Here is a 27,112-nt window from a genome sequence, read left to right on the forward strand (position 1 = left end):
GCAGAAAGTTGGGAACCACTCCCGCCGGGCACCCGGGCTGGGATGTGAGGCCGTCGGCTAGTCCGCCCCCACCTCATCCCCTGCCCGGGCGCGTGCTGCCACCTGCCGGCCCGGAGGGGCGTGCCAGGGCAAGTGGCCCTTGATCTAGGGCCCTCTAGGACCATCCAGGGAGGAGGGCCACGTTACATCTGCGTCCTCACCGCTTCCCACGGGCCCTCGAGTTAGGAGAGAAAGTCGGTCCTTGATTGGCACTTTATAGTTTGCAGAGAGCTTTTATTAGACTCTGATGAAGCCCGCTTTGCAGAAGAAATGAGCCAGGTCACAGAGCAAGTAGGTGACAGAGCCAGGACCCCCTTCCAGGTCTCCTGTCCCTCCTGAGAAGAGCCTGGCTCTGAACTGCAGTCATTGGCATGTTACTTGTAACATGCTCAGTGGAGCCCCCATCTCCAGGCATCCAGGAGGAATCGTTTACTCAGTCCCTGGAGTGACAGCACAGCCATGTCTGGCTCTTTCTCTCCTGTATCACCCTCCCTCCTGCCAGGCTTCGGCTGTCCACAGCCACTGGGCCTCCTGGCCCAGCCCTTCTTTGCCCCTTGGGAGCTTGCCATAAGCTAATGAGCTGGCCTCACAGCTCTGGAAAGGGGGCACTAAGATGAGCAGCTCTGGAAAGGGGGCACTAAATATGGCCGCGACAGCGTTCACATTTGTCATCCTCATTTCTGGCCTTAATAGGCTCCTGGTCACAGGATCAACACATCAGCAGGTCTGCGCACTCCGGCTGGCCGGGACAGCTGATGTCTACACCGGACTAATTGGGTTGGGGAGAGAAGACAGAGTAGTGGGGAATAGGCTGTGATGCTGCCCAGCTGGAAACCGCCCTGGGCTCAGAGAAGTTAGTGGGGTTACTGTGCCTTCGGGAGCCTGGGAAGTGAGGTCCCCAGGCCTAGGGTAGGAAGAGGCCAGGGGCCTCAGTGGGTCCCCGTGCTGGGTGACAGGGCATTCCAGATGGAAACACTTCACGAAACATCAATGGTGAGTCAGCCTCTGCACTGGGAGCACAGACCCTGCCCTCAGAGGGCTGACAGTCTAGGTGAGAAGACCAACCAGCTGACTGCTGGATTCTGGTCACATTTGGGGGTGTGGCACCCAGGAAAGCCTAACACCAGGGTGAGGTTTCTGAGTGTTTCAGCTGGAGTTAATCCAGTGGGGGTGGGAGGTGGAGGCCCAGTAGTGGGGCTCTGGGGTTCTGCTGGTAGGATAGGAGGCTGCTCCAGAGTCAGGCTACACTGTCACCCACTAGAGAACCTCTGCAGTGTGGAAGAAGCAGCAGCCACGGTCCAGCAAGGTGGTTTGGGCCATGGTGTGGTACCTGCTCAGAGACCTTGTGTGGATGGCCACGGAGGCAGTGCCACGTACCTGCTCCTAAGGCACGGACAGCAGACAGCCTGAGTGCTACAGCTGGGCACCCGCATGGATCAGCTCCGTCAGTGGTGCGAGGAGGGGAGCAGCTGTGGGGAAGGAAGCCAGGTACAGCACCTATCTGCTGCACACCCGCAGTGGGGCCTGCTGGGATCCAGGGACAGAGTTGGGGGCGGGGGCTGCCTAGGGCAAAGGCAGGAGGCAGCGGGCCAGCAGGTAGAGGAGAGCAGCTGCGCCCGCCAGGCCTGTGAGGGCGCCCAGCCGCAGCGGCAGGTACTCCAGGGAATTCTCCAGTTCGGTGTACAGGAGGATGACCTGGTGTTTGGTGACATTCCACTCGCCAGAATTGTCCAGAACATGGCGGGCCAGGCGGGCTTTGTCCTTCAGGGGCAGCTGGGCCGTGATACGGGCCTCGGCGTCCTCCAGCTTCAGTTGGTTCCGCTGCATCAGCCGCTTCAACTGGGTGTCTCGGTCACTGCCAACAGGAGGAGAGGATGGCTTGGGTGCTGTGGGGGCACAGCCTCCTCCCCCAGCAAGTTACGGACCCCACCCCAGGGAGAAGGGTCTGGAAGCTCACTGCTATCCCTCCCCAATCCTCGAGGGGGCCCTGGGGGTGGCCAGTGAGGGGTGGCTTGTAGTAGCTGCTGTCCATCATTTGGGCCGTTTCTGCTTGGCCATGAGGCCCGAGTGCCCCAGCTGTAAGGTGGGAGACTTGCTCACCTGGGATCAGCTGCATTCTGGATCCCTGGGGGTGTTGGTAGCTTTACAGACAGGCCTAGGCAAGCACAACCTTCCCTGCTGTGCCTGGGTGGTTCCCCTGACCCACCCCACTCTGCACTGAGGAAGGAAGTCCCTAGGTCTTCAAAGAGGAGTATAAGGACTTGGGAACTGCGACCTTGATGCCTCCATCTTGCAAAGAACTCCACAGACCTGTCTTCTGCCGGAAATGACCGTGAACTCTTCCTCCTACCTCAGGCCACCCCTCGCCTGCCTTGGCTGCCCAGACCTAGACTTCCATTTGGCTGCTGCCAGTCATCAGGCCTGGGGTCCCCCCTCCTCTGGCTCAATGGGAATGCTGGGGGACCCCAAGGGGGCAGATTAAGCAATCCGGATAGGTGTGAGTGGCAGCCCACCTCACTGGCGGGGGACAATGCCCTACTAAGGTCATGGGCCCAATCTCCTCTTGGCTGAGAGTAAGGCCTACCCAGCCTTAGTCAGGGGGCCACACCAAGGGCTGGGGCCATCCCTGTGAGAGTTAAAGATGGTCCAAGGACCCTGTGGGGGCACAGTCTTATGAGGGTGCAGCCAAGATTCAAGGATCTCTGCGATGTGAAGGTGGCACCCCGCCCCCCTGCCCGAGCCCTGGACTGGGGGCCAGCAAGAAGTCCTGCTAAGGGTGGTGTAAGGCTTGCTACTATTTGTGGTAATGAGATTCTCCCCAACACCCACTCTACTGTTGGCAAGGGCCTCTGGAAGTGAGGGTGGTCAGGTGGGGGTGTAATCATACTTCGGAAAGTGTCCTCTGTCATGTAGGGTGCGCCCTGGATAGCTTGCCATTAAGTAGAACCATGAGGGGACCCTTAGTGAGAAGCCAGCCACCCTTCCCTCCCAGCTCTCTCGGGAGTACAGCCTCTCGGGATCCCAAGGGGCCCAGCACCCCGCTGTTCAGCCCAGGCTTTTCTGAACAGGCCTGGGCTGGGGAGGGGCAGAGGGGGCTGCAGAGACCTGCACTTCTGCAGAAGGCCTCAGCTCTCCGCTCTCAGCAACGGCAAAGGACAAGGCAGGCAGAGTGGGTGGCCAGGGGGCCAAGGCCCACTATGGTCTGGTTCGACTATCCTGCCTATACTCTAAGAGGCTTGTTTTTAAATCCCCAGGTCCTGAGTACCAATCTTGTTAGATGCCCAGGTCTTCTTGGGGCCCACCTTGGTTCACAAATGGGGAACAGAGAGGCAGCACGTTTCCATGGGACACACAGACCACCCAGGGGGAATGAGCAGGGGATTCATGCTGTTTTGAGGACAGCTTGTAGCAGGGAAGGGTAGAACAGGGAGAGAAGGGGGAGGCCAGGGCAATCCAGGCCCCCCTCAGTGTGCTAGGAGCCACCCACGCCTTCACTTCCAGAGAACCACCCTGTACCCCAATTCCCTGCATAGCCATGTGCCCACCTAGCTGTCTGCTGCTCTTGTGGTGGCTTCCAGGTCTCTGGAAGGGAGGGCAGAGACTTGCGGAGCCTCAGCAACTCCCTCACTGCCTGAGTTTTTCTGTTTGCCAGACCTGGCTTCTGGTTTGCTTCATGGCCTGGGGGATTCTGGCAACAAAGCTCCTTTCTTAGCAGGGCTCTGACACTGCTGCACGCCACTTGTTCAAGGGTGCTGCCAGGGAGCTGCCCCAGACAGAGTCCCACTGTACTTTGTTCTCTTTTCTGTGGCTCAGAAGCAGCCTCTCCTGAAAGGTTAGAGCCAACAGGGATCCCGTGAACAAGGCCCAACTATCTGGGCTGACCTGGGGCCAGCAGGGGAGCCCTTTCCAAGCCCTTCCAGAAGGGGGCAGCACCTGAGCCCACTAAAAGGGCCACTTCCCTTGGCGGCAGGGAGGTCAATGTCTGTCCATAGGCTCTGGGCACCAGACTCAGTCACCACCCACCTTGTCACGTGCCTGCTGGCCACCTGCAGGGCAAGGAGAGGGGCAGGTCGGACTCACCAGTACACCACCACCGTGTGCTTCATGAACCTGAGCAGCTTCTGGGTCTCGAACAGCAGGGGGATATCTAGAATCACGTAGCGGTAGCCTGGGGAGAGGCCGGAAAAGCCACAAGGTCAGTCCTGCAGGCACACGTGTGCCAGGCATGGGAACCCTAGCCTGCGGGGTAGCTGGAACCCTCGCCACGGTGGATAGCTGGAAGGATGGCACGTGGACTGGCCTGGGCAGAGGGAGGGAGGATCCCAGAGTGGGAGGCAGGCCAGCCCAGCAAGGAGTCCCCTGCTCCAATTGAAGTGCTGGTCCCCGCAGGGTGAAGCTGACCCAGGGCCAGGGTAGACCCCAAGGCTGGCCTGGGCCCTGGGTGTTAGGCTTTCTGAGGATCAGGGCTGTGAGAGAGTGGGGGGTTCTCAGGAAACTTCGCGGCCCTTTCCACTCAACGTCATTGACCTGTGCTCTCTAGAAACAGGCTGGCCCTCAGCTGGACAGGGCCTGGTGTGACCATCTCAACCAACTCTCAGCATGGGTACAGACAGGGCAGGTGTGTGTAATGGGGCCAGGAGGACAAGGATAATCAGGGAAGGGGTGGGATGGCAGCAACCCCAAAAGGAAGGAGGAGGCTTCTTGGTGCCAGAGGCAGACCTGAAGCCAGGGACTGGGTCTGGAGGTGGCAGGGCTGGTTATGACTGATGTCCATAATCAGCTCCACTGCGGCAAGATGGGTGGCAAGGGCACTCCCCTCCCAGCCCCCCCCCCCCCCGCCAATACTGTGGTCAAGCTCTCTCGGCAGCACAGAAGCTCCCAGTAGGTGTGACAAAACTGGCAGGGGAACACTGAGGGTGTGGCCAGGGATGGCTCCTATCCAGGGACGGGTGGCAGGGTGGAGATAGCATCCCTGGCAGAAAGACGCACGACTCCACATTCTTCCACCCGCAGACAGACATGCACACACACACACACACCAGCTCCACGGGAGGGGGTGGTTCACAGGAAACACAGTGCTCACAGCGATGCAGGGACTTGGGGAACCTGCCCCAGGGGCTGGGTTTGCTGACCTCCAGGAAACGCAGGACCCCTCAGTGGAACTGGGTGGCCAAGAGCCTGGATGGTGATGACATGGGTTGGTGTGCAGCCCCTACTACCCCCACTCTGTACCCTATGACCTTGGGCCAGCCATGTAAGCAATCCATCTGTAGGGCTGAGATGCCACCACCTCCCTCGAGTGACGCTGAGTGGAAATGCAGGAGCACAAGCAACCACGTGGCATGCCTCGGCCAGCCCCCTGCTAAGTACTCAACAAACGGTGGCTACCAGGACTGCTGCTCCTGGGGGGAGGGGGCCAGCAGTGCTAGGTACCCTCACCGCTCCTGGCTCAGATCGAGAGCCGAGAGCAGATCCTCTCCTGGCCTCTTATCTCCCTTCCCTGCCGCACTCCTGTCTCCCCTCCTCCGGCTGGCCTTTCTCCCGGGTCCTCTTGGGAGCCAATGGCCAGCCCTGCGGTTCACCGGTAAAGGCTATTCAGCTGTCACTTCCCTCCTGCTTGATAAGCCCGGCAAACTATGCCGACTCTATTAAGACATCCGTCTGCCTACACAGAGACCTCCCAACAGCTGGTGATCTTATCCGACGCCTGATGCTAGCGACTCTGACAGTTGTGTTTGTTAGACTCATCAGGGGAAACTGGGGCGGTGTGAGCCACAGCTGTCGGCCCGGTTTTCACCTTATCGAGCTGAAGAGTGCGTTCTGGCTTTTATTTAAGTGGCGGCGGGGGGGCCGGGGGGGAGGCTGGTGGATGACGCAGTGGGAGAGCTTGGGAGCGAGTGATATTACCCAAGGCTTCATTTCAGGAGAGAGCCTGCCGCCGGCCTCGGGAGTGGCCTGGGAGCACACTCGAAAGGGCAGGGATGAAAAGCAGAAGGGCCGCCCCCGGGAGGGGTTGAAGGGACGCTGGCCAGGTACTGAGGGGCAGCACACAGCAGGTCCAGCAGGGAGGGTGTCTGGAGCCAGGCCCAGCCTGCCAGAGCTTGGGGAAGTTAGGGGGCTCAAGGCCACGGGCATCTGTCAATTCACCAGCTCCTTCTCCGCGAGGTGCTGGCTGCGGGGAAGGCAGGGCGGGCTCTGTGATGCACGCAGAAGGGGTCAGAAACTATCACACAAAGGCCTAGAGTGAACTTAGTAGGCTGCTTATGGCCTGCCCTTGGTCAGAGTCCCTCGCATGATAGGCAGCAGGAGGAGGGCTCCCGACATGGCTGCACATGGCAGAGTCTTGTCAGCAACCATAGCATGAGAATGCACACACACACACCTTGTGGGCAGGCCTACCCCCTGGGCTGCCCCTGCACAAGTATGACTCCCCTGCCACCTACTCTGGCTACCTTCCCAAGTTGGCATGCTTCTCCTCCTCATGCCACATGATGAACCGGCGGAGGGCTGAGCACTCCGCCAGGTCCCGCGGCTGGACACTGCAGGCAGGACTTGAGTGTGGGTTCGTGGACGCCTTTACCCACCAGCTGTTGTCTCAAGCATCCACAGCAGCAAAATCAACTTCCTTCCTTCCTCGGGCTCGTGGGCCCAAAGCCTATGTTTCTTCTCGTTGCACCAACCACCACCTTCCGACGTGAGGGACACTGGGGTAGGTGGTGCTGAGGGGGACAGGGAGGTACTAAGAACAGAGTGCATGGACCAGCCTGGATACCAGCACACACACACACCCCGCCCCCACGCAGACACACGCACGCACACGCACACCAGACTTTCTGCAGAGAAGGGCCCCGGCCCGTCAACAAGCCCGGTCCTCACCCTGGAGGAAGTACTTGAAGGTCTCCTTCATCATTTCCTTGCCGATCGCAGGGTGTGTGATGGTGTTGAGCAGCTGTCGCAGGTCAGGCTGGTTAAAGATCAGCTCCCCAAGGGCCACCCGGTTGATGTGGCCGTTCTCCAGCAACACTTCTGTGCCAAAGGCCTCCACGATGCGCCGGTGAGCGGGGTATCCGGGCTGGACCACTGCAGCACAGGGGAGAAGTGGTGGGGTCACTCTCGGGAGGACCCCAGGTGACCAGAGGCAAAGAGGACGGGGTACATATTTTCACTGGCGCCAAAGCAAGGTGAGGGGGGACCTGAGCCCCTGCCACTGCAGGCTGAGGCCCACCTCTAGCCCCCGAACTAGAAAAGGTACCCAAAGTCTGCAGGGCCAGCCAATGGGGTCACTGAGCTGGACAAGGATGCCTGCCTCGAGAGCCACACCGGCTTTCCACGCTCTGTCCAGGCTCCAGTGGATGGCGGCAGCTGGCCATGTCAGGTAGGTACCTTCAGGCTAGTGAGTTTATGGTGAAGGCGGTGGGGACGGTTGTAGGACTTGAGGAATGTGGCCCTGGAGAAACTGATGAACTGCATCTATTTGGCTGTATATTCTCAACAACCCTGCTGGTGCAGTGGTTCTACACTAGGCTGCGGTTCGCATGGTCGGCAGTTTGAAACCAGTAGCAGCTCCGTTGGAGAAAGACTGGGCTTTCTACACCAGTAAGCAGTTTCTGTCTTGGAAACTCACCGGGGTGGGGGTGGGGTGGGGTGCGCTACGAGCCAGCACCAACTCCAGGAATGGAATCTCACCGAGGACAACAAAAAGGAGAAGGGGAAAAAGTGGGGCAGGGGTCGGGGGAGAGGGCCCAGACACCTGAGTGGGTAAATGGACTAGGTAAAGGAGGGGGGCCTCCCAAGACAGGCAGATGATATGGCCTGGGGGCCCAGCCTGGGCCTCTGAGGGGCTTTACAGTAAGAGTCTGAGGGTGGGGCTGGCAAAAGAGAGGGTGCCCAGAGGAACCCCCTGCACCCTCTTCCTGGACTCACCGCGCTGGGCAATCAGGTCCGCATCAATCACCGCACAACCCAGCTGCTGGAACACCTGGGCCACGGAGCTCTTCCCTGAGGCAATGCCCCCTGTCAGGCCCACCAGGAACATCTTTGCCAGGGAAGGGGCAGGGGTCAGGAGCTCCTGGACAGGCAGACCAGATGAGAGGCTACCGGAGGAGGGCCAGAGGGACCTGCTGGTCAGACAAGAACAGGCCTGGTCAGAGGTGGGGCCTGGGCCAACCTGGAGACAGAGGCCCCTGGGCAAAGCCTCTAGTAGTACACATACTGCCGAGGCAAAGGCTGGGCAGGCCAGAGCCAGCAAGGTGTGGACAGCAGAGGGCTTCCTGTAGGAGACAGCTTGCCTGGTTGCAGGAAAGGAAACACCTGTCCCCTCTTGTCTGAGGGTCCTGGGGGAGAAAGGGCCTGCCTATAGCTACACACAGACCCCAGGGCTCTGGGCACTCCCCGGGGGAAGGTCTGTGGGCCCGTCCCCCCAGTGCATCGGCCTGAGGGCCGCGTGGAAAGCTGCCCGGCCGGGAGCGAGGGTCTACACTGACCGCTGACTCTCCCACTGCCTGCAGGACCGGACGGCAAGTAAATCTTTCACAGACTTTCCAAGTGGGGGGTAAGGAAGACAGCAACTTACCCTGACCTTCCTCCCATGTCCTGCCCCACCGAGACTGCCTGGCAACAGACTTCTAAAAGTCAGGCCAAGCACCTGACCTCCCTTCCATGCCAACGCGCTTCTCCGGGGCCTGGAGACCCGTCAATGGGCAGGCTCTTTTTAATGGTCAAACCTCAGACTTGCTGCCCTAATTACTCTTCGCTGGAGCTTATATCAGAATGAGTTTGCCTCCCCTGAGGACACAACAAATGACAAGGACTGAGTGGGTGGTGCCTTGGGGCAGCAGGGGCACCAATCCAGAAGTTTCCATCAGCCTGGCTCATTCTCATCCGGGAAGCCAGGGCTAGACAGGAAAACACTGGCCAGAGAGTCACCTCAAATGGAGAGACCTAGCAATACTGTCCCTCAGCAATGGCTGTGTCAGCTTTTCATCCCTGACTGGCCAGCCTGGAGACACCTGGTGGACCTTGAAAACAAGCCAGGGCCTACGAAGGGACAAGCCCGGCTTCCCACAGGGTCCTGACCCTGTACACAAGTTGCTATCACCGGGTGAGCTGTAGTTAATTTCTGAATACGGCCCTTCCAGTCATCATCCTTTGGTTCTGTGCTGTGAATTCAAATCTCTCTGCCGTGCTACTGGCTGGAAGGAGGCGTAATGTATTCAGAGCCTCCTCCTTACTAGAGCGTGTGCACCAAGTCACTACCCTGGGTGTCCTTGAGGGTATGGGCCGATGGGAGAAAAACACCACGTCTCCCTGTAAGGAATGAGCCCTCTCAGGAAGCAGGATCCCAGAAAAGCCCAGGGCCATCCACTGGAAGGAGAGCTACCAGAGGAGCTCCCCAGCGGGCTGCGTCTGGACTGGTGAAGGTCAGGCAAGGGGGCAGACTGAGACGGAGCAGAGGAGCGGCACTGAGACCATGAGGCCGAGCGGCGGGCTGGCTTCTTGGCCCACGTGGCTGAGGGCTAGAAGGGACCTGGCTGCTCACTGTGGAGGCGCTGATGTGAACCAGTGACTACATCCTTGCTGTCTACTGATCCTGATGTGTGGAAACCTCTAAACGTCCCTAATAAGCCCCCTTATTCGTATCACTGTTCTGTGTGGCCGGTGAAGCGGTGCCGTGGGAGGGGCTGTGGGGGGTCAGACGGGTACAGAAAGATGGAGGGTGAAGGCATGCATGTCTGATGGCCATCTTGTGGCAACAGCGAAGCCAGAGGTCAGATATGCCGCCCCCCCCCCCCGGATTCTACCAGGCCCTGGCTGAGCCGGCTTCACCCTCCTCTGCACACAGGTGCCAGGAGCCCCGAAACGCAAAGACCAGATGCCATGGAGTTGATTGGAGGCGGGGCCTTTCAGATGCTCACTGCCTGGGTGGGTTTGAGGTCCCCCTTTCTGCCTCTGGGCTGGCTCACTTTCAGCCTTGCGGGATGGCCAAGGGGGCCCAGGTTAGTCTCCTTATTTTACTGGTCCCACTCTTCTGCGGGCGCTGTGCACCTGATTCACATTTTAACAGGCTAGCCAATCCCCTTGGCAGGTGAGAGCCCCTCGTTTGCATAGCTAGTAGCCCTTTCCAGTCAGAGACAGCGCCAGAGGAGGAGGCCCTCAGATGGGAAGGCACTCAGAATATGACTGAGGCAGACACGGCCCCAAACAGAGTCAAGCATAGTGATGTGGACGGAGTGAAGCCTCCGGGTCTTCGTGTGCTGATGGGCACGACTCACAAGGAGCAGAAACAGCGGCAAACATCAGTGAATAAAACTGGAACTTGGAATCTATGAAGTAGAATTTAGGAAAATGCTAAACTGTCAGCAATGAAACGGGATGCAGAAAGATCAATATCCTAGACATTGGCAAAGGGAAAATGGACTGGTATTGGCCACTGTGAATCAGAAAATCCTATTGGTTTACTCTGCTGGGAATGACAGATTGGAGAGGAGAAATGTTGTCACATTCATCATCAAAAATGTCATTTCAAGATCGGTCTTAAAACAAAAACCAAACAAATAAAAAGAACAATGAAGTTCAATGCTGTCTGTAATAGAACAATGTCTCCGCTCCAAGGAGATCCAGTCAATACAACTGTCACGCACAGGTGTGCACCAACCAGCACAGCAAGCGAGTGATGCAGAAATGGAAGACCTCGCCCAAGGTCATCCATCTGAAACTGATCAAACGTGCAGTCACACTGCATTGATAATTGCTGGCAATTGGAATGCAAACGTTGGAAACAGCCCCGAAGGACCGGGAGTTGGAAAACATGGGGGACTCTGTGGCTGCAACAAGGGGCTCAGACACAAGGGCGATAGCGAGGATGGTGCCAGACCCCGAGGCGGTTTGTTCCGCTGCACAGAGGGTTGCTGTGAGCTGGAACGGACTCAACAGCACCTGACAACCACTCCCCTCGGAAACCCAGCCACTGTGAGCATGGCCTGTGACTGGAGCTGGCCCCTGCAGTGCGGGCTTGAGCCTAGCAGAGAAGTGGAGGGTGCCTTGGGAGGGGCAGCACTGGTAAAATGGTTGGCAGGGCAGAGGCCTGCTGGTCTTCACCCCACAGGAATCAGCCCTCAGCTGTTGCTCTTGAAGGCCTCCCCTTCTCCCCTCCTTGTGAAATTCGAAGCGGCCAGATACCTCTGCTGCATCTCGTCCCACTCAGAGCCCCTGGTCATGATCTGTGGAAACAGACCAACAGGTGCTCGACCTCCGCCAGGAAGGCCAAGGGGAAGGTGCAACACATGCCGGAGGCAGCTCTGGACCCCTGACTTAACAGAGTTGGACAAATAACAGCTGTTTCTGCCCAACCAGCCCCTTCAAAACCCAGTCCTGCGTGCTTCCCAGCTCAGGGCCAGGGACTTCCCAGCACCCCAAACAAAGCACAGGGCTGGCCCCTGGGGGAGGCTGGAGACAGTCACCACTGCTGAAAGCAGTGGAGAACAGGGCACCGGCAGGTGAGCGACAGCGGTCACCTGGTACTGCCCCTGGGCCCAGGTCTGTGAGGGTACCTGCTGGCTCTCGTATCTGCTGGGGTAGGAGAAAGAAAATGTTTGGGAACTGCTGATGGCAACATATGTACAAGCGTGCTTAATACAACTGAGTGATGGACTGTCCTAAGATTTATAAGAGCCCCCCTCAAATTATTAGTAATAAAGACGAATAAAAAAAAAGAAATGTAATTTACAAAAAAAAGGTGCTAAATCTCAAAACCAAACTCGCTGCCATCAGGCCAATCCTGACTCGTGGCCTCCTTCTAGGACGGAGTAGAACTGTCCCCATGGGCTCCCAAGACGGTAACTGGACAGGAGTAGAAAGCCTCATCTTCTTCCTGCAGAGAGCCTGGGGCAGTCCAGCTGCTGACCTGGCAGCGTGCTGCCCAGTGCATGGAGCCCACTCATGCCACTGGGCCCTTCTTAAAGCTGAGGGAGGCGGAGGTGGCGGCTTCGGTTCCAAACTGCCTCCAGCCCCATCTAGCTTTGGGGAAGCCTCTCCCCAGGCAACCATGGGGAAGTGACTCCTACCATTACTTGTCTTCAGGACCCACGTCCTGCTCTGGCTTGAGCCTTCATTTTCTAGAACTCATCCAAGCCCCCGACCCCACTGCCATCTATACAGAGCCAGTGGCACCTCCCAGCAGCTCTTAAACTTGGTACAAAAATTCACGTTCTACTCCAGACCCACGAAACTGGAATCCACTCGACCCACGAAACTCACGTTCCACTCCAGACCCACGAAACTGGGAACTCAGTACACCGCAGAGCCTGACGGCTCTGCTGACCCTCGCTCGCCTGCACCTTTCAGTTTGTCTTTCTGTCTCTAGGTGACTATTTCCAGCCCCATCAGGCCAGAGGCCAGGTCTGCTGTGCACGCTTTGCACAGAGTGTGATGGCTGGTACAGGTCCTGGGCTCCACCACCGACCAGGTGAGTGAATCATTCATGGCACTTAACCTCTCTACAGCAATCAGTCAAGTTACGTAACCTCTCTGCAACTGAGTGCCTTCACCTGCACAAGGGAGCTGGTGGCGCCGACTTCTCTGAGTTACTGTGAAGAGGAAATGCTCAGAGTGGCAGCCAGCTCTGTCACTGAGCGGTCCCTACCTGTTATGCCCGTGAGGGTTTACTTCACACAAAGGACGGTCTCATGACTCCAGGAGCAGGCCTCAGTGTCGGTCCCGGGCTGGGGAGGGGGGCGCAACTGCTGGGGACCACCTTCCCCTGTCAGCGGCAAAGGGGAGGCCATCCAGCCTGCTCCCCCAAACCAAACTCAACTGCCAGCCTGATGCAGAGTGCCTCTATAGGACCGAGCAGAACAGCCCTGGTGGGTTTCCTAGGCTGAGTCTTTACAGGAGCTGAGCGCCTCCTCTTTCTCCCAGGGCGATTGGTGGATGTGAACTGCCTGCCGTGAGCAGCCAGCGAGTGACCCGCCGTGCCAACAGGGATCCTTTAGCCTGGCTCCTAAAAACTTCTCCTGGGGAAAAAGAAACAGACAAGACACCCAGTGGCTGCTCAAGAAGAGTAAGGGACAGAAATCAGAAGGGACGGCCTCTCCTCTCCCCTGGGGGATGCAGGGCTTCAGGCAAAAGTGTTCTGTTGCTCCCAGCACCCCATGGAGAGCCCCAAATCTGCTGTGTGGGGCTAGGACCTCTCTCCCCCATTAGCTTGAAGCTCTGCTTCCTCCTCCTGCCCAAGCCTCTAGGATTGCATGTGGGGTACACTGACCAGCCAGACGCTGCGCCTCGAATTGCTTTTCAAAAGGGAAGTATCTATTTTGCTCCAATGATCAATATAATCATTCACGAAAATGAGTCATTCCCTGCCTTGGGACCCAATTATTTTCTCGAGGAACCAGTGGTAGCAAAAATATATTGTTTTCCACTTAACTACTAAACGGTTTCTCTACTCGTAATCTTTCATTATGGGGGAGAGGCTGCTGTTTAAGCCTTTGTGTCCACGCGCTCGGCTTGGCCTATCTAAGGTCCACCTTCTCCAGGAGTTCCATTACCTGGAGGGAGCCCTAGAGGAAAGGTGGACCATCGGGTCACCCTTCCTCCCTCCCCACCTGCCAACACCGAGGGGAGGGCATGGCAGGCTTCTCTGTGTGGGCGGGAAGTTGAGTGGATCCACTACTGTGCTGGAGTTTACATAGGAAAAGGCTCACGGGACCCCCAACTCTCGGCCCCTGGGCAAGCCCCAGCACTGTGTAGCGCAGGGCAATTCTGAGCTTGCTTTGTTGGGTTTAAAAAATTAGATAACCACTCACTCCCTATGCAGAGCTCTGGTGCTGAAGTGGTTACACATTGGGCTGCTAACTGCAAGATCAGCAGGTCGAAACCACCAGCTGCTCCTTCGGAGAAAAATGAGGCTTTCCACTTCCGTAAACTGTCAGTCTCGGCTAATGGCATTCCGTTTGAGGTAACTGATGAAAGACAGGGGCCTGGTTAAGATTAAATGAAGCTTCAGCTTCTCCAACTCAGTGTGGGCCATGCCATGGGCACTACGGTCCACCCATTTGTAAATGGTGCCCCTAGCCTTCAGCTGCCCAGAGTCCTCCCGTCCCCTCTCTCCCCCTCTTCTTCTTGCAGCTCTTCCTCTCACTGTGGCGATCTAGGGGGTGCCCCACCCCGGGCACCATCTCCCCGCAGCTCTGTTTCTCTGCCCCACTGCTATCCTTGCTCTCAGTCTAGTCGCAGCACAAGCGCCAGCATGATCCTTAAACATGCAGGGGAGGTGAGGTCATCCCTCTGCTGACTCCGAGAAAGCGCTAAGTCCTAAGTCTCAGCCTCCCATCACCCAGTCTGCCACGCATGCACGAGTGCTTATTTTGCAATCACGCTCTCTCCTACAGCATCTGAGTCCTGCTGCAGCCAGAACGAGGTCTGGCAAGTAGAAGGCGCTCAAAGTGGTCGATCACTTAATTCACAATGAAAAGCATTAAAAATTAAAAATCCGGCGGTCTATGGCACTCAACAAATCTGCTGCGCGGGATCATTTAAAGTCTTAAAGAGCACAGGTGTTCCTTTGGGGGACATTTTTGTTGTTGCTGTTTCAATAAAGCACCCAGCAAAATGCCCACCTCGTGGGTAGGCAGGGACTCGACACTGACTATTGTCCTTATAAGGACACGTCTGGCCTGGAGACCTACCACGAGAGTGAGAGTCAGGACACCTTTCCCACACCGCGGGCTCCATCCTAACATCCAGGGACGGGCACTAGCTTGAGCTTATCGTCGACGACGGCAGTAAGTCAGGAAGACACAGCCCGGACGCCTCCAATTGCAGTGTAGACAAGGCTTGTTAAAGGTACGGGAGGTGCCGACGAGCAAAACGAAGCCCCGCTGCAGGCAGTGCGCCAGCACGCTCCTTAGAAGTGAGAATGGGCAGATTTCCTCTCACATACTTGGACATGTGATCAGGGGGGATGGCCAGTCCCTGGAGAAGGCATCGTGCTCGGAAGAGGGCCAGTGAAAAAGTGGAAGGCCGGCCTTTTAGACTAGCTAAGGGCCCTTTAGATTTCTTCCCCAAGGTATCCTGCCTTCAATAAATATACTCTTTCTGTTCAAACCTGTCCAAGAAGAAAATGGGAGACCTTCAACAAGATGGACTGGCCCAGTGGCTACACCGATGGGCTCAAACACAGCAACGACTGTGAGGGCGCACACTGAGTACGCTGCTGTACGCAGGTCACCATGAGTCAGAACCAGCCTGACCGCACAGAGGGGGAAGTGAGGCGCCAGGTGCCCAAGAAGGTGAGTTGATGAGGCACGAGGAATGAGCACTTTGTGTGTGCCACAAGACGGTCTGATGGTCTAGTAGGTCACACATGGACCTACTGCTAAACACAAGGTCAGTAGTTCAAACCTACTCAGTCTGTAGGTGAAAACTCACACTGTCTGCTCCTGTACAAATTCCAAGTCTCAGGTACCCAAATGGGCAGCTCTACTCTGTCCTCTAGGGGCACGATGAAATGGGATCCACTTGACAGCAGTATTGTTTGTTTTTTATGTACCACGGGTATCCTCCATCCCATCTGATAAATATGACAGCCCAAGGAAGTGAGTTCTTTGATTCATTCTCAGTGATAAAGATGAGGACAGGAGAGTTTTAAAGAGTTGGTATTTACCTAGGGCATTTCTAGGTGGTCTTCACACTGGAGGAATGAACCCCTCCGGGGATGCATGAAACTTTCCAAGGGGCACAAAAGGGAAGAAATCTCAAGTCCTCATTTTCCATAGCTGCTCTCCCCTTACCCTCAACTCATCTTCCATGCCAAATCTTACTACTGTGTCGTGTCCCACCACGCAGAAATCCCCGGGCAGCACAAAGGGGCGATTCAAGACATCGGTCTCCAGACTGTGGTCCTTCAGGTGATTTCAAACCCTTGCCTTCAACAAAGATAAAAAACGACCCCCAAAGACATCCACTGACAGATCATTAGCAATTGATTGTTACTTGATTTTTTTTCTCCATAGCTCAGCAACTCAAAGAATTGACGCATTGCCACACAAAAAAGTGCTCTCAAAAAAAAGTGTTCTCAATTCCTGTGTAGTTATTTCCCTAACAGGCTTTCCAAAATATAAAAGAACACCCCACTGAGCTTATAGAGTAGTTCCAGTAAAATTCCTTCTAAACATTATCAGAATTTAAAATACACTTCTGTCCTTTTGATCAGATGTGCCCTAGTAACTCCAATAACTCTGCTCAGAAGAAAATATTTTAACAGTGATCATAACACACTTAAAAATATATATTCAAATTGTGAATGTACTGTTTTTGCAGAGAAGTAGGGTAATGAACTATAGGCTCTTGTACCAGAAAAACTTGCCAAGGAAACAAAGTGCAAGTAGGAGGTCACAAAGGAAAAGCAACCATGGAGTGAGTAGTCTGACTGTCCTATGAAAACTGGCTGGTGAATTTTGAGGAGGATATGTGGATACTTAACCAGCAATCCTGTCCTTTCAGAGAAAACTTTTAGCTGCTAACAAAAATGTGGGAGTGGGTCATTTTCAAAGCACAGCTGCCTGCCTTTGGCTAGCACCCCTCAGCTGTCACCTGAAGGCGCTGGTCCCGACACCCTTTATTTGACACATCACCCAAAACAGTCAGATGTTGCCAAGACATACAGAAGAGGGTCTGCTGGGACTTTAGAGCCCTGCTAAGGCCTGGCCATGGTTCAGTGCTTGACTGCAAACTCAGGGAACTCAGCTCCTTGCCGGCTGCTGGGCACCAGAAAGATAAGTCAGTCAGGCGGCTTCCCTAAACATGACAGCCTTGGACACCTTAGGGGCAGTTCTACTCTGCCCAATGCAGCTGCTAACAGTCGATAGCCACTCAACTGCAACTGGTCAGGACCAAACCATCTCTACCACCTTCTGCCTTCTATTCAGCAGTCTCCCCACACAGACCAAGTCAATCGGGTGTATGCAGGTAAAATCGGCTCGCCCCCGGCAAAGATTAAATAACTAAAATTAAAACACAAACCCAAAGTCTTCCAGTTCCTTGTTTTTAGAATCAGAGAGTCAATATCACAGTGCAGGCAGGTGCAAATTTCCCCCCAGGCTCCAGCATCAGCAATGCCAGCGCCGCCCCTTGTCTAGGCGTTCCAAGGGAGGTTAGGCGCCCGCTCGCTCCCAGGCCTAGGGGATTTCACTGGGACAGGACAAGCGGCCTAGCTCCCGCGGAGAACCGGCTGCAGAAAGCGAAGGTGAGTGTGCAGCGGACAGCAACCTATTTGGCAAAACACTACACATGCCCCCTGGGACAGAGGTACCACGAGTCCCATTTCTCCGGTGAGCAAAGTGAAGGTCGGGAAGGTACCCAAGGGCCCCCAGAGACGAGGCCTCGGCTGGACTCCAAAGTCCAAGCTAGGTGTGACCACAATGTTGGGCAGGGCGGAGGCTTGGGCCTCGCGCCCGTTTGAGTTCCGTTCCCGCCGCTTTCTGTGGCACAGTTTCCCCAGCTGGTTACTACCGCCTCGCTCCGCAGGGCTGCTGGGAAGGCAGTGGCCGCCTAGGGCTTGCGGGAGAGCGGACCCAGGCTTTTTAAGGCGGGCACACTCCGCTTCTGCGCGCCCAGCAGCCAGCTGCCGCCTCACCGGGCACAGCGCGGCGGGGTCGCCGCCCCCGAGCCGCCCCTCCGGCTGCCGGGCGCGCTTCCGCCCGCCCGCGCCGGGTGCTACGTACCGGGGTCCCCGGAGAGCCGCTCAGCCAATCGCCATCAACGCAGACTGGGAGGCGGGGCCTCGGACGTGCGCTCCGAAGAACCGGACGTCCGGTCCGCGGGTGGGCGTGGCCTTGGGAGTAGGCTGGGGGGGCGGGGCGGGAGCCGCGTCCGAGGTCCTGGGACTTGTCCGGGCGACCGGAAGTCCAGCTAAACTTTCCGCAGGTGCTAGATGGAGGCTTTCCACTCCCCAAACAAAAAATCAGACAAGTTCACTGCCGTAGTTGATTCCGACTCGCTTCCCCGATGGGTTTGCGACGCTTGAACTCTTTACAGGAGTCCAAGTTTAACCTTTCTCCCGTGGAGCTCTGTGATTTCAAACGGCTGGCCTTGTGGTTAGCAGTCCAGCGCTTAACCAGTGCGACACCAGGGCGTACATTCAAATAAGGGCTTGTCTGATCCCTAGCTGTGCAGGCTCTGGTGAGAGCAAGGATGGCTGCAGTAATTAACCCAGCCCTTCCTACCAGGTCTGGTGGTAATCCTCACTCAGGTCTTGAGTTTGGATATCATCCCCATTTTCACGGAGGGAAATGTGGTGCTTGGAGGGATTCACTTTCTTATTCAAAGTGCTCGAGGAACTGTAACCTAGGCTTTTCTAAAATGGGCATACTTCACTCCAGCGCATCCAAAAGCCAGCTGCGGGCCCAGCAGGGGCACCGTCTGTCCCTAGCAGATCAGGTAGCCACTCCTCCCGTTTTTGGTTGGCTTCCTTCAAGCGGATTCCAGCTCAAGGCCACTCTGTGTATGCCAGGAGAACCGCTCCCTAGAGGGTTCAAGGCTGCGATTTTGGGGAAGCCTACTGCCAGGTATGCCTAGCGTGTGCTAGCTTTGAACCCTATGGTCAAGTGCCTAAGGGTTGGGGCCACCCAAGGATTATACTCTGTTTTAAAGGGAAAGTAATTGCTACTGTATCAGCTGTTGAGAGCATTGGAAACGCATACAGCATTGAATGGTATCGCACGAACAGTAAGCTATCCTTTACTCCCTTCCCTGGCCCTAAACTGTATTTGCTCGCATTTCCTTTAAGGTAGGAATCTCAGCTATCTTAACCACTGGGTCCCCTCAGCTCAGAACAGTGCCTGGCATAGGGGCTCAATACACTGAGGAATGAAGGAATTTAACATCTTTGATTACCCTAGTCCCTGAATCCTTTCTCCTTGACCCCAACTGCCCTGACTGCCATCACCCAATAATGTCTCATGATCAAACGGTTATTTGGTTGAAACATCGTCCCATCATCCCCTTTATATCATCTCAACAATCTATATTGTGGTATGCCCAGTGTCAGGGAACTCACTGCCTCTCAGAGCAGCTTTATGCTGTGTTTGCAGTGCAGTGTGGCAGGGAGAAGGTTCTTTCTTAGATGATCTCTCTCCTAGTTCCACAATATAAGACCCTGCAGAACAAATAGGATCCCCATTCCATAGAGCCAGATCTCATAGTCCAGGTCCTTTCCTCCACTGTCCCCTTCCTCATGCTAAGTGACATTCAGATGACCTCCTTTTGTGTTTTCAACTTTTCCCTACTCCTGGCGCATCAGAGATGCCCAGACTCCCACCAGTAACCGTGGCAGTGATCAAGGCAGAGACAGAAGCATGCTCACCCTTTCCCTCAAATTATCAGGCTTCCCCCTGGGCCTTATTGCTAGGAAGTCCTTGCAGATGATCTTGTTTTCCCCAGAGACTGCCTTGTAATATCATGAGCTACTGGTATGTGAATAAGGGCTTTGGGGTCTAAGTAGGTGTCTAGGTGGTCCAATGTGCCAGCAGCCTTTGAACCGTTACCCTGGGACAGAGCCAAGGATGAAGGGCTGCTCCCGGGGTTCCAGCCCAGGCACCCCTGGGGACTGGAGCGGGCCTTAGCAGGGCTGAGGTGAGGCCATCCACAGTTCCCAACCCAGAGACATAGTTTCCATGTCCATCATAAACTTTGAGCTGGCTCTAATCTTTCACATGATCCCTGGCAATGCCCTGCCTCCAGTCACTTCTCTGTCCTTAGCAGCTAGCGTGATCCCTGGGACCCAGTGGCACTCCAGGGTTTGTTTGAAGAACAACTGAGTCCATTAGAGATGACTTCTTTGACTCCTGGGTCTTTGACTTTTGATTCTTAAAATTTCTTCCCCACATGTTTACTTTAAATAAATATTAATATGCAATTAAATTTATATCATGCCTCACAAATACCATTAATATTTATCCGTTATTATAAACCTTCCCTCCCCATCAAAGAGGCTCCCATAGGGCCTTACCAGCTAGAAAATAAATTCCCAGCGGACACATGCTCCCCTTGGCAAAGTTACTGCACCGGGCTCTGTGTTAAAACACTCAAGTTCAGGGCTGGGGTTTGTACTAAGTGGCAGTGAACCTTTGGGAAAATCACTGAGCTTGGTTCTTTGGTTCCTCACTGTCGAACAGGACTGTGGCCTGCCCTGATCCCTGTAGGCATCAGAGGAGAAAGTGCAAGAGCAGGTTTTGCAAGCAGTGAAGCACTGTACAAACTTAGGAAGTCAATGTATCCCATGTGTCCCTGCCCCTGCCATTGTTTAAGTTCCTCAATCCGGAAGGCCTTCTGCCTTCTCACCATTCACTCCGTTTCTCACTTACTCGATTAATTCACCAAACGTTGTGGGCACACTGTGGGTTAAGCATGGGGGCGCAGCCAACGGAGAGGTCAGCAGGTTGAACCCACCCGCTGCTCAGCCAGAGAAACCATGTGGCGGTCTGTTTCCATAGGAGACACTCTTGGAAACCTCATGGGGCAGTTCTGCTCTGTCGGATGAGTGGCTCTGTCTCTGAGTTGGAATTAAGCGGAAGGCGCTGGGTGGGCTGGTTGGTTTCTGTGTGCACCCCTATGGAATGAAGGTGAAGCAAAGGCAACCCAGTGCTCTCCCGGGTAGAACTTGGGGACCTGTAGCGGGAACTCAGCAGAAGGCAAACAAGCACAGACAGGAAAGTGAAAATGCCCAGTCACAGGGCTCAGGCGAGGGGCCCAGGGCTGTTCTCCTCAGGAAGCCCTTCCTCCCACCCCTCTATCCCAACTACCCCTTGCTGTGACTTTCCATGTGACTCACTTGTCATTGCATGGCAGTCTGGGCCTGATTAAAGCCTCACGTGTGCCTGGCTTCCAGATGTCTCTGTAAGTGCCCTCTGGGCAGGGGGTTTAATTTCTTACCTCCCACAACCCTGAGCAGAGGCTGGGCCCATGATGCTTGAGGCCCAGGGTGGTGAACAACTGCAGGTGATCTAGCAGGAAGGAAGGGTGCCCTTCCTTTAGGACGGGAAGCTGCTAAAGACCATCTTCCTACCCTTGATTTCACCCTGAGCCCCAGCCCTGCTCTGCCCGGGATGGCCAGGCTGCTGCCCAGTATGATCATTCTTTGGCAGAATCAGTGGCTCCCATGAGTCTTCAGGATAAAACCACACTCCTCTGCTTGTCATCCACATCCCTTCTCTGCCCAATGCCTGCCTAACTCTCCAGCCTCAATTTTTAAAGTGCTCCTCACACCCTAAGCTCCGGCGACATCATCTTTTTTGCTATACCTCCAAAACCCCAATTCTCAGGCAGCGGGACGGTCACACCTTCTGCTTCGAATATCTATCCATTTGTCTGTTCCCCCTACCAAAACTCAGCTGCCATTGTCCCGGGGCCTCCCCCCACCCCCCATACTCCTGGCTCTCTCATGGCACTGTGCTGTACCCACCAGATCCTGGAGCAAACTGGGGCAAGGGCTGTGTGCTCTTTGGCTGGGTGCTGCAGTTTCTGCCAGAGAGCCTGACACATGGAGTGCTGCCCCAGGCTGACCATGACCTGGCTGCAGGATGATGCAAGGCTCTCACGTGGCCAGTTTTGTCATGGTCATGAACTGCTACCAAAGACTGGGTGGGGCTACATGGATGAGGGGCCTGTGGACCATCAAGAGGACTGGACAGCTTACTAATAATGCAAATAAAGTACACGGCATCCCTGTGGGGGTGGCACCATGCAAATGAAGTGTACATGGAATCCTAACAAAGAGGCTGGCCAATTTTTTCTTTTCTTTTGAGACTGGTTAAGTTTGCCATCCCAGAAGTTGAGGGAGGGGATCAAAACTCACCACCACCAAGAAGAGCAAGAAGTACATTCTTTGGATCCAGACTCCCTGCGCTGGGAGCCTCCTAGACCCAGAAGGCAGAGAGACAGAGTTGTACCAGGCCGGATAGCCCGAGACAGTAAGAAGTGGCAGGAGAGAAAGAACTGCAGCAGAACTAGATCCATATGAGATGGTGCCGTGAGCTTCCTGGTTCCCAGAGAAAGCAAGCTGAGGGCCTCGAGGCCACGACTTCCTTGGAAGTTGGAGTGCTTCCATCATTGACTGGTTGGAGCTACAAAGCTTCTAACACTTGCCCTAGCAGGGAAGAGGCCAATCTGGTGGGAGGGCCAAGAGAAAGGCCTGCTTGCCTGTTGGCATGGCCAAGTAGAGATTATCCTGGCCAAAGAGCTCAGTATCCTGTCTTTCCTGATCCTGAGTTGTGACCTGTTACAATTCCCTAATAAACTTCATAGCGTTGAGTATGGTTTGTCAGTTCTCTGAGGCCATGGCAATGAGCTGTTGAACCCAACAGAGAAGCAGCAGTGCTGTGAAAGGAACAGTGGGTGTCCGGATTCGTGAACATGGTGAGAAGGTGAAGGGATCACCCTTGGGCTGTTGCTCTGGGTGCTTCTTCCCCCAGTGAAGTTACAGGAGGTCAGAGGACGCTGCCCCAGGGCCATTTGAACTGGTTCCTGCCAGTGTCTCTAATAAGCCAGGTACAGGAGTGGCCGGGATCTGGGGCAGACACCATGAGAAAGCTTTTCTTTTTGGTTATCAACAGTAGTAAGGCTGACTTTCTGGGAAGGGGAGTAACTGGGTATTGACTCTGTTCCAGAGTGCTTTGCGTGCATTATCTCATTTTATATTTACAGATGAGGCCGCTCAGATTCAGGGTAAGCGACTTGCCTGAGTTCACTCGTTAAGGTGAATCAGAAGTGAGAACCAGGAAGAGGGGCTCTGACTGCCTCCAACACCAACGGTGAGGGATGATGAGCCTCGAAGCTACGAGAAACGTCCAGAATCTGCAGACTTTCACTGGCAGGCCCCTCAGCCACCGTCTGGGCCCTGCTGTACTCGGAAAAGCCTGCCAGAATGTACGGTCCGAAGAGCCGTCGGGGCTCAGGGAGAAGGTCAGCCACTTTAGTGTGGTGAGGGGTGCAGAAAGCTGGGGTGTTTGCTTTGGGAGACAACAGAAATGGAGCACACAAGATGCGAACTGTAGACGATGTCACAGGCTTATCTGTCTCGGGATAACTCCCTATGGCAAAACGTGGCCAATTTTCCACCAAGTGGAGATGTCTGGAAGCGGAAAGACTCTTCTTCGTGAAGCGTGGGGGAGGGGCAAATATGAGCGCTAATGGGCCCCAAGGAGACACCTGTGGCCCCAATTGAGGTTGCCGCATGGCTTATTTTGGGCGATAGATCTGTACTATTGTGACTGTAAACCCAATTGGCCATTTGGGGAAATGGTATGGGCGCCAACTTCTTTTGTCCCCCAACATCTCTTTTCAGCTATTCTTGCAGCCTATCTCCTTCCCTGGTCCTTTGACCCCTTGGCCTCTGCCCTGCTCAGGCAAATATTACAAAGCTCCGTCGGTACTGACGTGTCCACAGGGCACCCCACTCTGCAAGCCAACCTCCTGCCTGAAGGCACTCAGGTATCCTCTTTCGGACTGGACAGCCTGCTGCTCTGTGTCATGATCCCCTGCTGCTCCTCCTCCGCTGCCTCTCCACCCAGGGATCACCACTCCCTTTAACTCCTGGCTCTTCCATGCTAGTCGGAGGCCTCTCTGTCCCTGCTACTGCAATGGCTTTTTGTACCCAACAGAATGACAAAGCCGGTCAGTCCCCAAGTTAGAGCCCGCTGCACCTTATTTGCGTGCTCCCGCCTTGTCCTTGTGGGAGTTACAGAAGCCATGGCTAGTAGAGCCATACCAAGTGATTTCCCTTCACCGCACACCAAAAACACAGTGATCAACGGGGTGGTTTCAAAGAAGTGGTAACATGTGTTCTGTGTCTTTTTAAAAACATAAATTTAACTTTTGAATAGAGAAACCTTGGACTCTGGAGAACAGAAGAGAAACATCCCGAGAGAGAAAAGGTGTCGGCGATGTTCAGGTTTCTCTAGCTCTCAAGTTCTCAGAGGTGGTCTATCCTACAATTTTGGTTTTTACCCTTGTGTTGTGAGCTTGATAATTCATAGTCAGATTGCCTGCTTACCTCCCCCAAAGGCTTTTCAGTTAAAAACCAAAATGCGCAGGCTACATGTGGGAAGCAGAGATCGGGAAGCGAGTGCATACGGATGAATCCTTTATTCTCATATACCAAGAAGCCTAGTAGGTTGGGTTTCTGGGGTGGAGGGAGGCCTTCACCCTTGTGGGTTGGAGGTGAGTCCCAGTCACATGCTCATGATTAATATTGCTCCCCACTGTATCCTCCCACAATAATGCTGCCTTCAGGTCACCCCTTACAAGCACAAAGTGATTGCCATCTAGCTGCTAGATTTAACTATAGGAGCAGACATGCGCTATTGGTCTCTAGTCTCTGAAGGCAGCCATGCCCCCTCACCTGCCCCTAACACTGGTGTTAGGTTACTTCTTTTAGGATTAGGGTACAGGTCACTTTGTTACATATGTGGTTACCTGTCATCTCAGGGGGGCTTGCATGCCCCTAGGGCAGCGGTTCGCAATCTGTGGGTCGTAACCCCTTTAGGGGTCGAACGACCCTTTCACAGGGGTTGTCTGATTCATAACAGTAGCAAAATTACAGTTATGAAGTAACAACAAAAATAATTCTATGGTTGGGGGGGGGGGTTCACCACAACATGAGAACTGTTTGAAAGGGCCGCGGCCTTAGGAAGGTTGAGAACCACTGACCTAGAGAGTATATGAGCCTCTATTGGAAATCTGTTCTCTCTCTGCAAGGACCTGGAGGTGAGCCCTTGCATGCCTTCTCCTGTCTGATGTCGCTTTAATTTACCCCTCAATTACAAACCTCCCTTGGACCCTTCAATCGTGGGAGCTGGTATTCCACAGCTACAGTGCAATACATGGCTTTTGCTGCGTGTTTAAAAATCTTAAGCTTTGAAACCCAAGAATGGGAGGGTCCACAGAAACCAGTGTGCTCCTTCCCTGGAGTCATCCTTCCTTGGTCCTGTCTCATTAGCCTTCATTCTATCTCTGATTACTTGGGGGGTGGGGTTGGGGGGCGGGGAGATACATGCACATACAAGGCTGAGAATGAGGATATCAGATGTGGCCCCTAGGCCCGGCATTGGGGAGCGCCATTTTCTTTCAGTCGCTATCTTCTTATGTACTTCACAAGGTCATATGTGAGCCGAGATAGATGAAAACACTGAGAAGAGTTGAATCCATCTCACACATGTAAGACTTTATTATCTAACCTCTTCTCCTTCCCCTGAAGCCGCACATAAGGCATCATGTTGACAGCAGTCTTGGCCCTGGGGAGATGAGCGTGGGAGGGGAGACTAGTGGGTGCCTTTCACTGCCTTCCAAAGTCAACTATAAGTGATTGAGGATTATCGACTATATTTTCTTCTGCTCTTGCCACATACAGAAAAAAGAGAAGCTGACTATATTTAGCTCTCAGTTTCACTTGTGTTTTGTTTCTGAGTCAGATGGGAACGGTTTCTTCCCACCCCAACCTTGTTCCCAAAGGCTTAGCTCACTTCCCTTTTTGGTCCCAGCGCTTTCTGATGTTCAGAAGGAGTCAGTCCCCCACCACCCACCACATTCAACCTGAATAGGGACATCTCTAAGTTTAGAAACCATGGAGTTGCTCTTCAGCACCCCGGTCAATGATTACTCGGCAACAGGGCTGTGACCCAGTGAAGCGAAGCATCAGTCAAGGCCAACAACAGTAGATTAACAAGTTTACTTTCTCATTACTTTCTAATAACTGATTTCCTGGGCAGCCAGGTGTATAGACAATGGACCATTTGTGGTGATAAAGGATTTAGAGAGCAATCAATAAGGAAGAGCCCAGAAGAACTGATGCGTTTGCATTCACAGGGTGGATAAGGGATTTCGAGTACACCATGGCAGGACTCCACTCAAGTACTTGGGATAGACTATCAGAAGAGACTCATCCTGGAGAAAGCCGACGCGCTTGGGAAGGCCCGAGCGAGGGTCGGTGTGAACGAAGACGATCCCAAACCAAATGCATTGGCCCAGTGGCTGCAACCACGGGCTCAAAATTAACAATTGTAAAGACGGCACAGGACCAGCCAGTATTTCGGACAGTTGTACAAGGAGTTACAACCGATTCGATGGCAACTGGTAAGGACAGGGGCAGATTAAGGAGCCCTAGTGCAGTGATTAAGCACTCAGCTGGAAAGGAAAACTTTCGCAGTTGGGACCCACCAGCTGCTCTGTGGGAGAAAGATGTGGTGATTGGGTCCCAGCCTTGGAAAACCCGAGAGGCATTCTACTCTGTCCTATGGGGGGGGGGGGGGTCCTTACCAGTTAGAATCGACTGAATGACGGGTGGGGGTGGGGGGGTGGGGCAGATAAATCCAAACTTGTATTCTAACTTCAGCACTTTGGCTGTGTGACTCTGTACAACTGATCAACCTCTCTGGGCCTCCTTTCTTGATCTGTGCGGAAGGGGAATAGGATCGGCCACGTGCTAGGCTTGCTGAGAGGATTAAGAGGGGCAAGGTCCCACCAGGCGAACCCCAGGGCCTGGCATCCCTGGCATGACCCAGTCAAAGGGAGCGTGAAGGGCTGTTTTGTAGCACGAAAGGGTCCGTGTGCAGGAGGGCTGAGTGGAGGCCAGTACCTGGAGGGCAAGGAGTGGAAAAGGCCTGGCCGAGTAGTCGGGTCTCCTGGCTACCATCCACCGCCTCTCGCGAGGTCTCGAACTACCAACGGCCAGGGGCTGCCAGGGGTCCCGAGTGAGGAAAGTGGGCAGGGGTCAACTTGACTTCTTGCAGAAAAGCCCCCTCCTAGAAGGCCCGAGCCCCTCGGCCTCCGGGCAGGTTGCACCCACGGGCCTCTCGGCCCTCTCACTTACCCGGGAATGGTAACGGTCCTTAACGGCAGCCGATAACGGCTCACCTGCGGCCTAGGCAATAGCAAGGGAAGGTCGGGGTCAAACCTTAGATTGTGGAGCCGCCACACCTGGGAACCTCAACCAGCGTTGGCTGAACTACAACCCCCAGCATGCCGAGCGGCCGCCCACGTCGGGGAGGGTCGCCTCGCGAACGCAGGGGCCCTTCTTTCCTCG

At 54.9% G+C, this 27,112-nt stretch overlaps 1 protein-coding gene across 5 annotated transcripts; it reads right to left on the bottom strand.

Annotated features, from left to right (window-relative positions):
• Positions 1 to 253: 253 nt before the first annotated feature.
• DCAKD (dephospho-CoA kinase domain containing) lies at positions 254 to 27,078 on the bottom strand. Of its 5 annotated transcripts, none has more exons than XM_075561977.1 (5): positions 26,900 to 27,078; positions 7,963 to 8,156; positions 6,916 to 7,119; positions 4,120 to 4,207; positions 254 to 1,894 (listed from the first exon to the last, which is right to left on the bottom strand). In XM_075561977.1, the coding sequence occupies exons 2-5, from the start codon at positions 8,072 to 8,074 to the stop codon at positions 1,603 to 1,605; spliced, it is 696 nt and encodes a 231-aa protein (XP_075418092.1). In that variant the 5' UTR covers positions 8,075 to 8,156; positions 26,900 to 27,078; the 3' UTR covers positions 254 to 1,602. The 5 variants fall into 5 exon arrangements, with proteins under 5 accessions (XP_075418092.1, XP_075418088.1, XP_075418090.1 ...); XM_075561973.1 differs by lacking the exon at positions 26,900 to 27,078 and adding an exon at positions 17,760 to 17,895; XM_075561975.1 differs by lacking the exon at positions 26,900 to 27,078 and adding an exon at positions 17,760 to 17,822 and having other exon boundaries at positions 7,963 to 8,159.
• Positions 27,079 to 27,112: the final 34 nt, after the last annotated feature.

The sequence above is a fragment of the Tenrec ecaudatus genome, chromosome 10 (genome assembly GCF_050624435.1).
Source record: "Tenrec ecaudatus isolate mTenEca1 chromosome 10, mTenEca1.hap1, whole genome shotgun sequence".
NCBI lineage: Eukaryota > Metazoa > Chordata > Mammalia > Afrosoricida > Tenrecidae > Tenrec > Tenrec ecaudatus.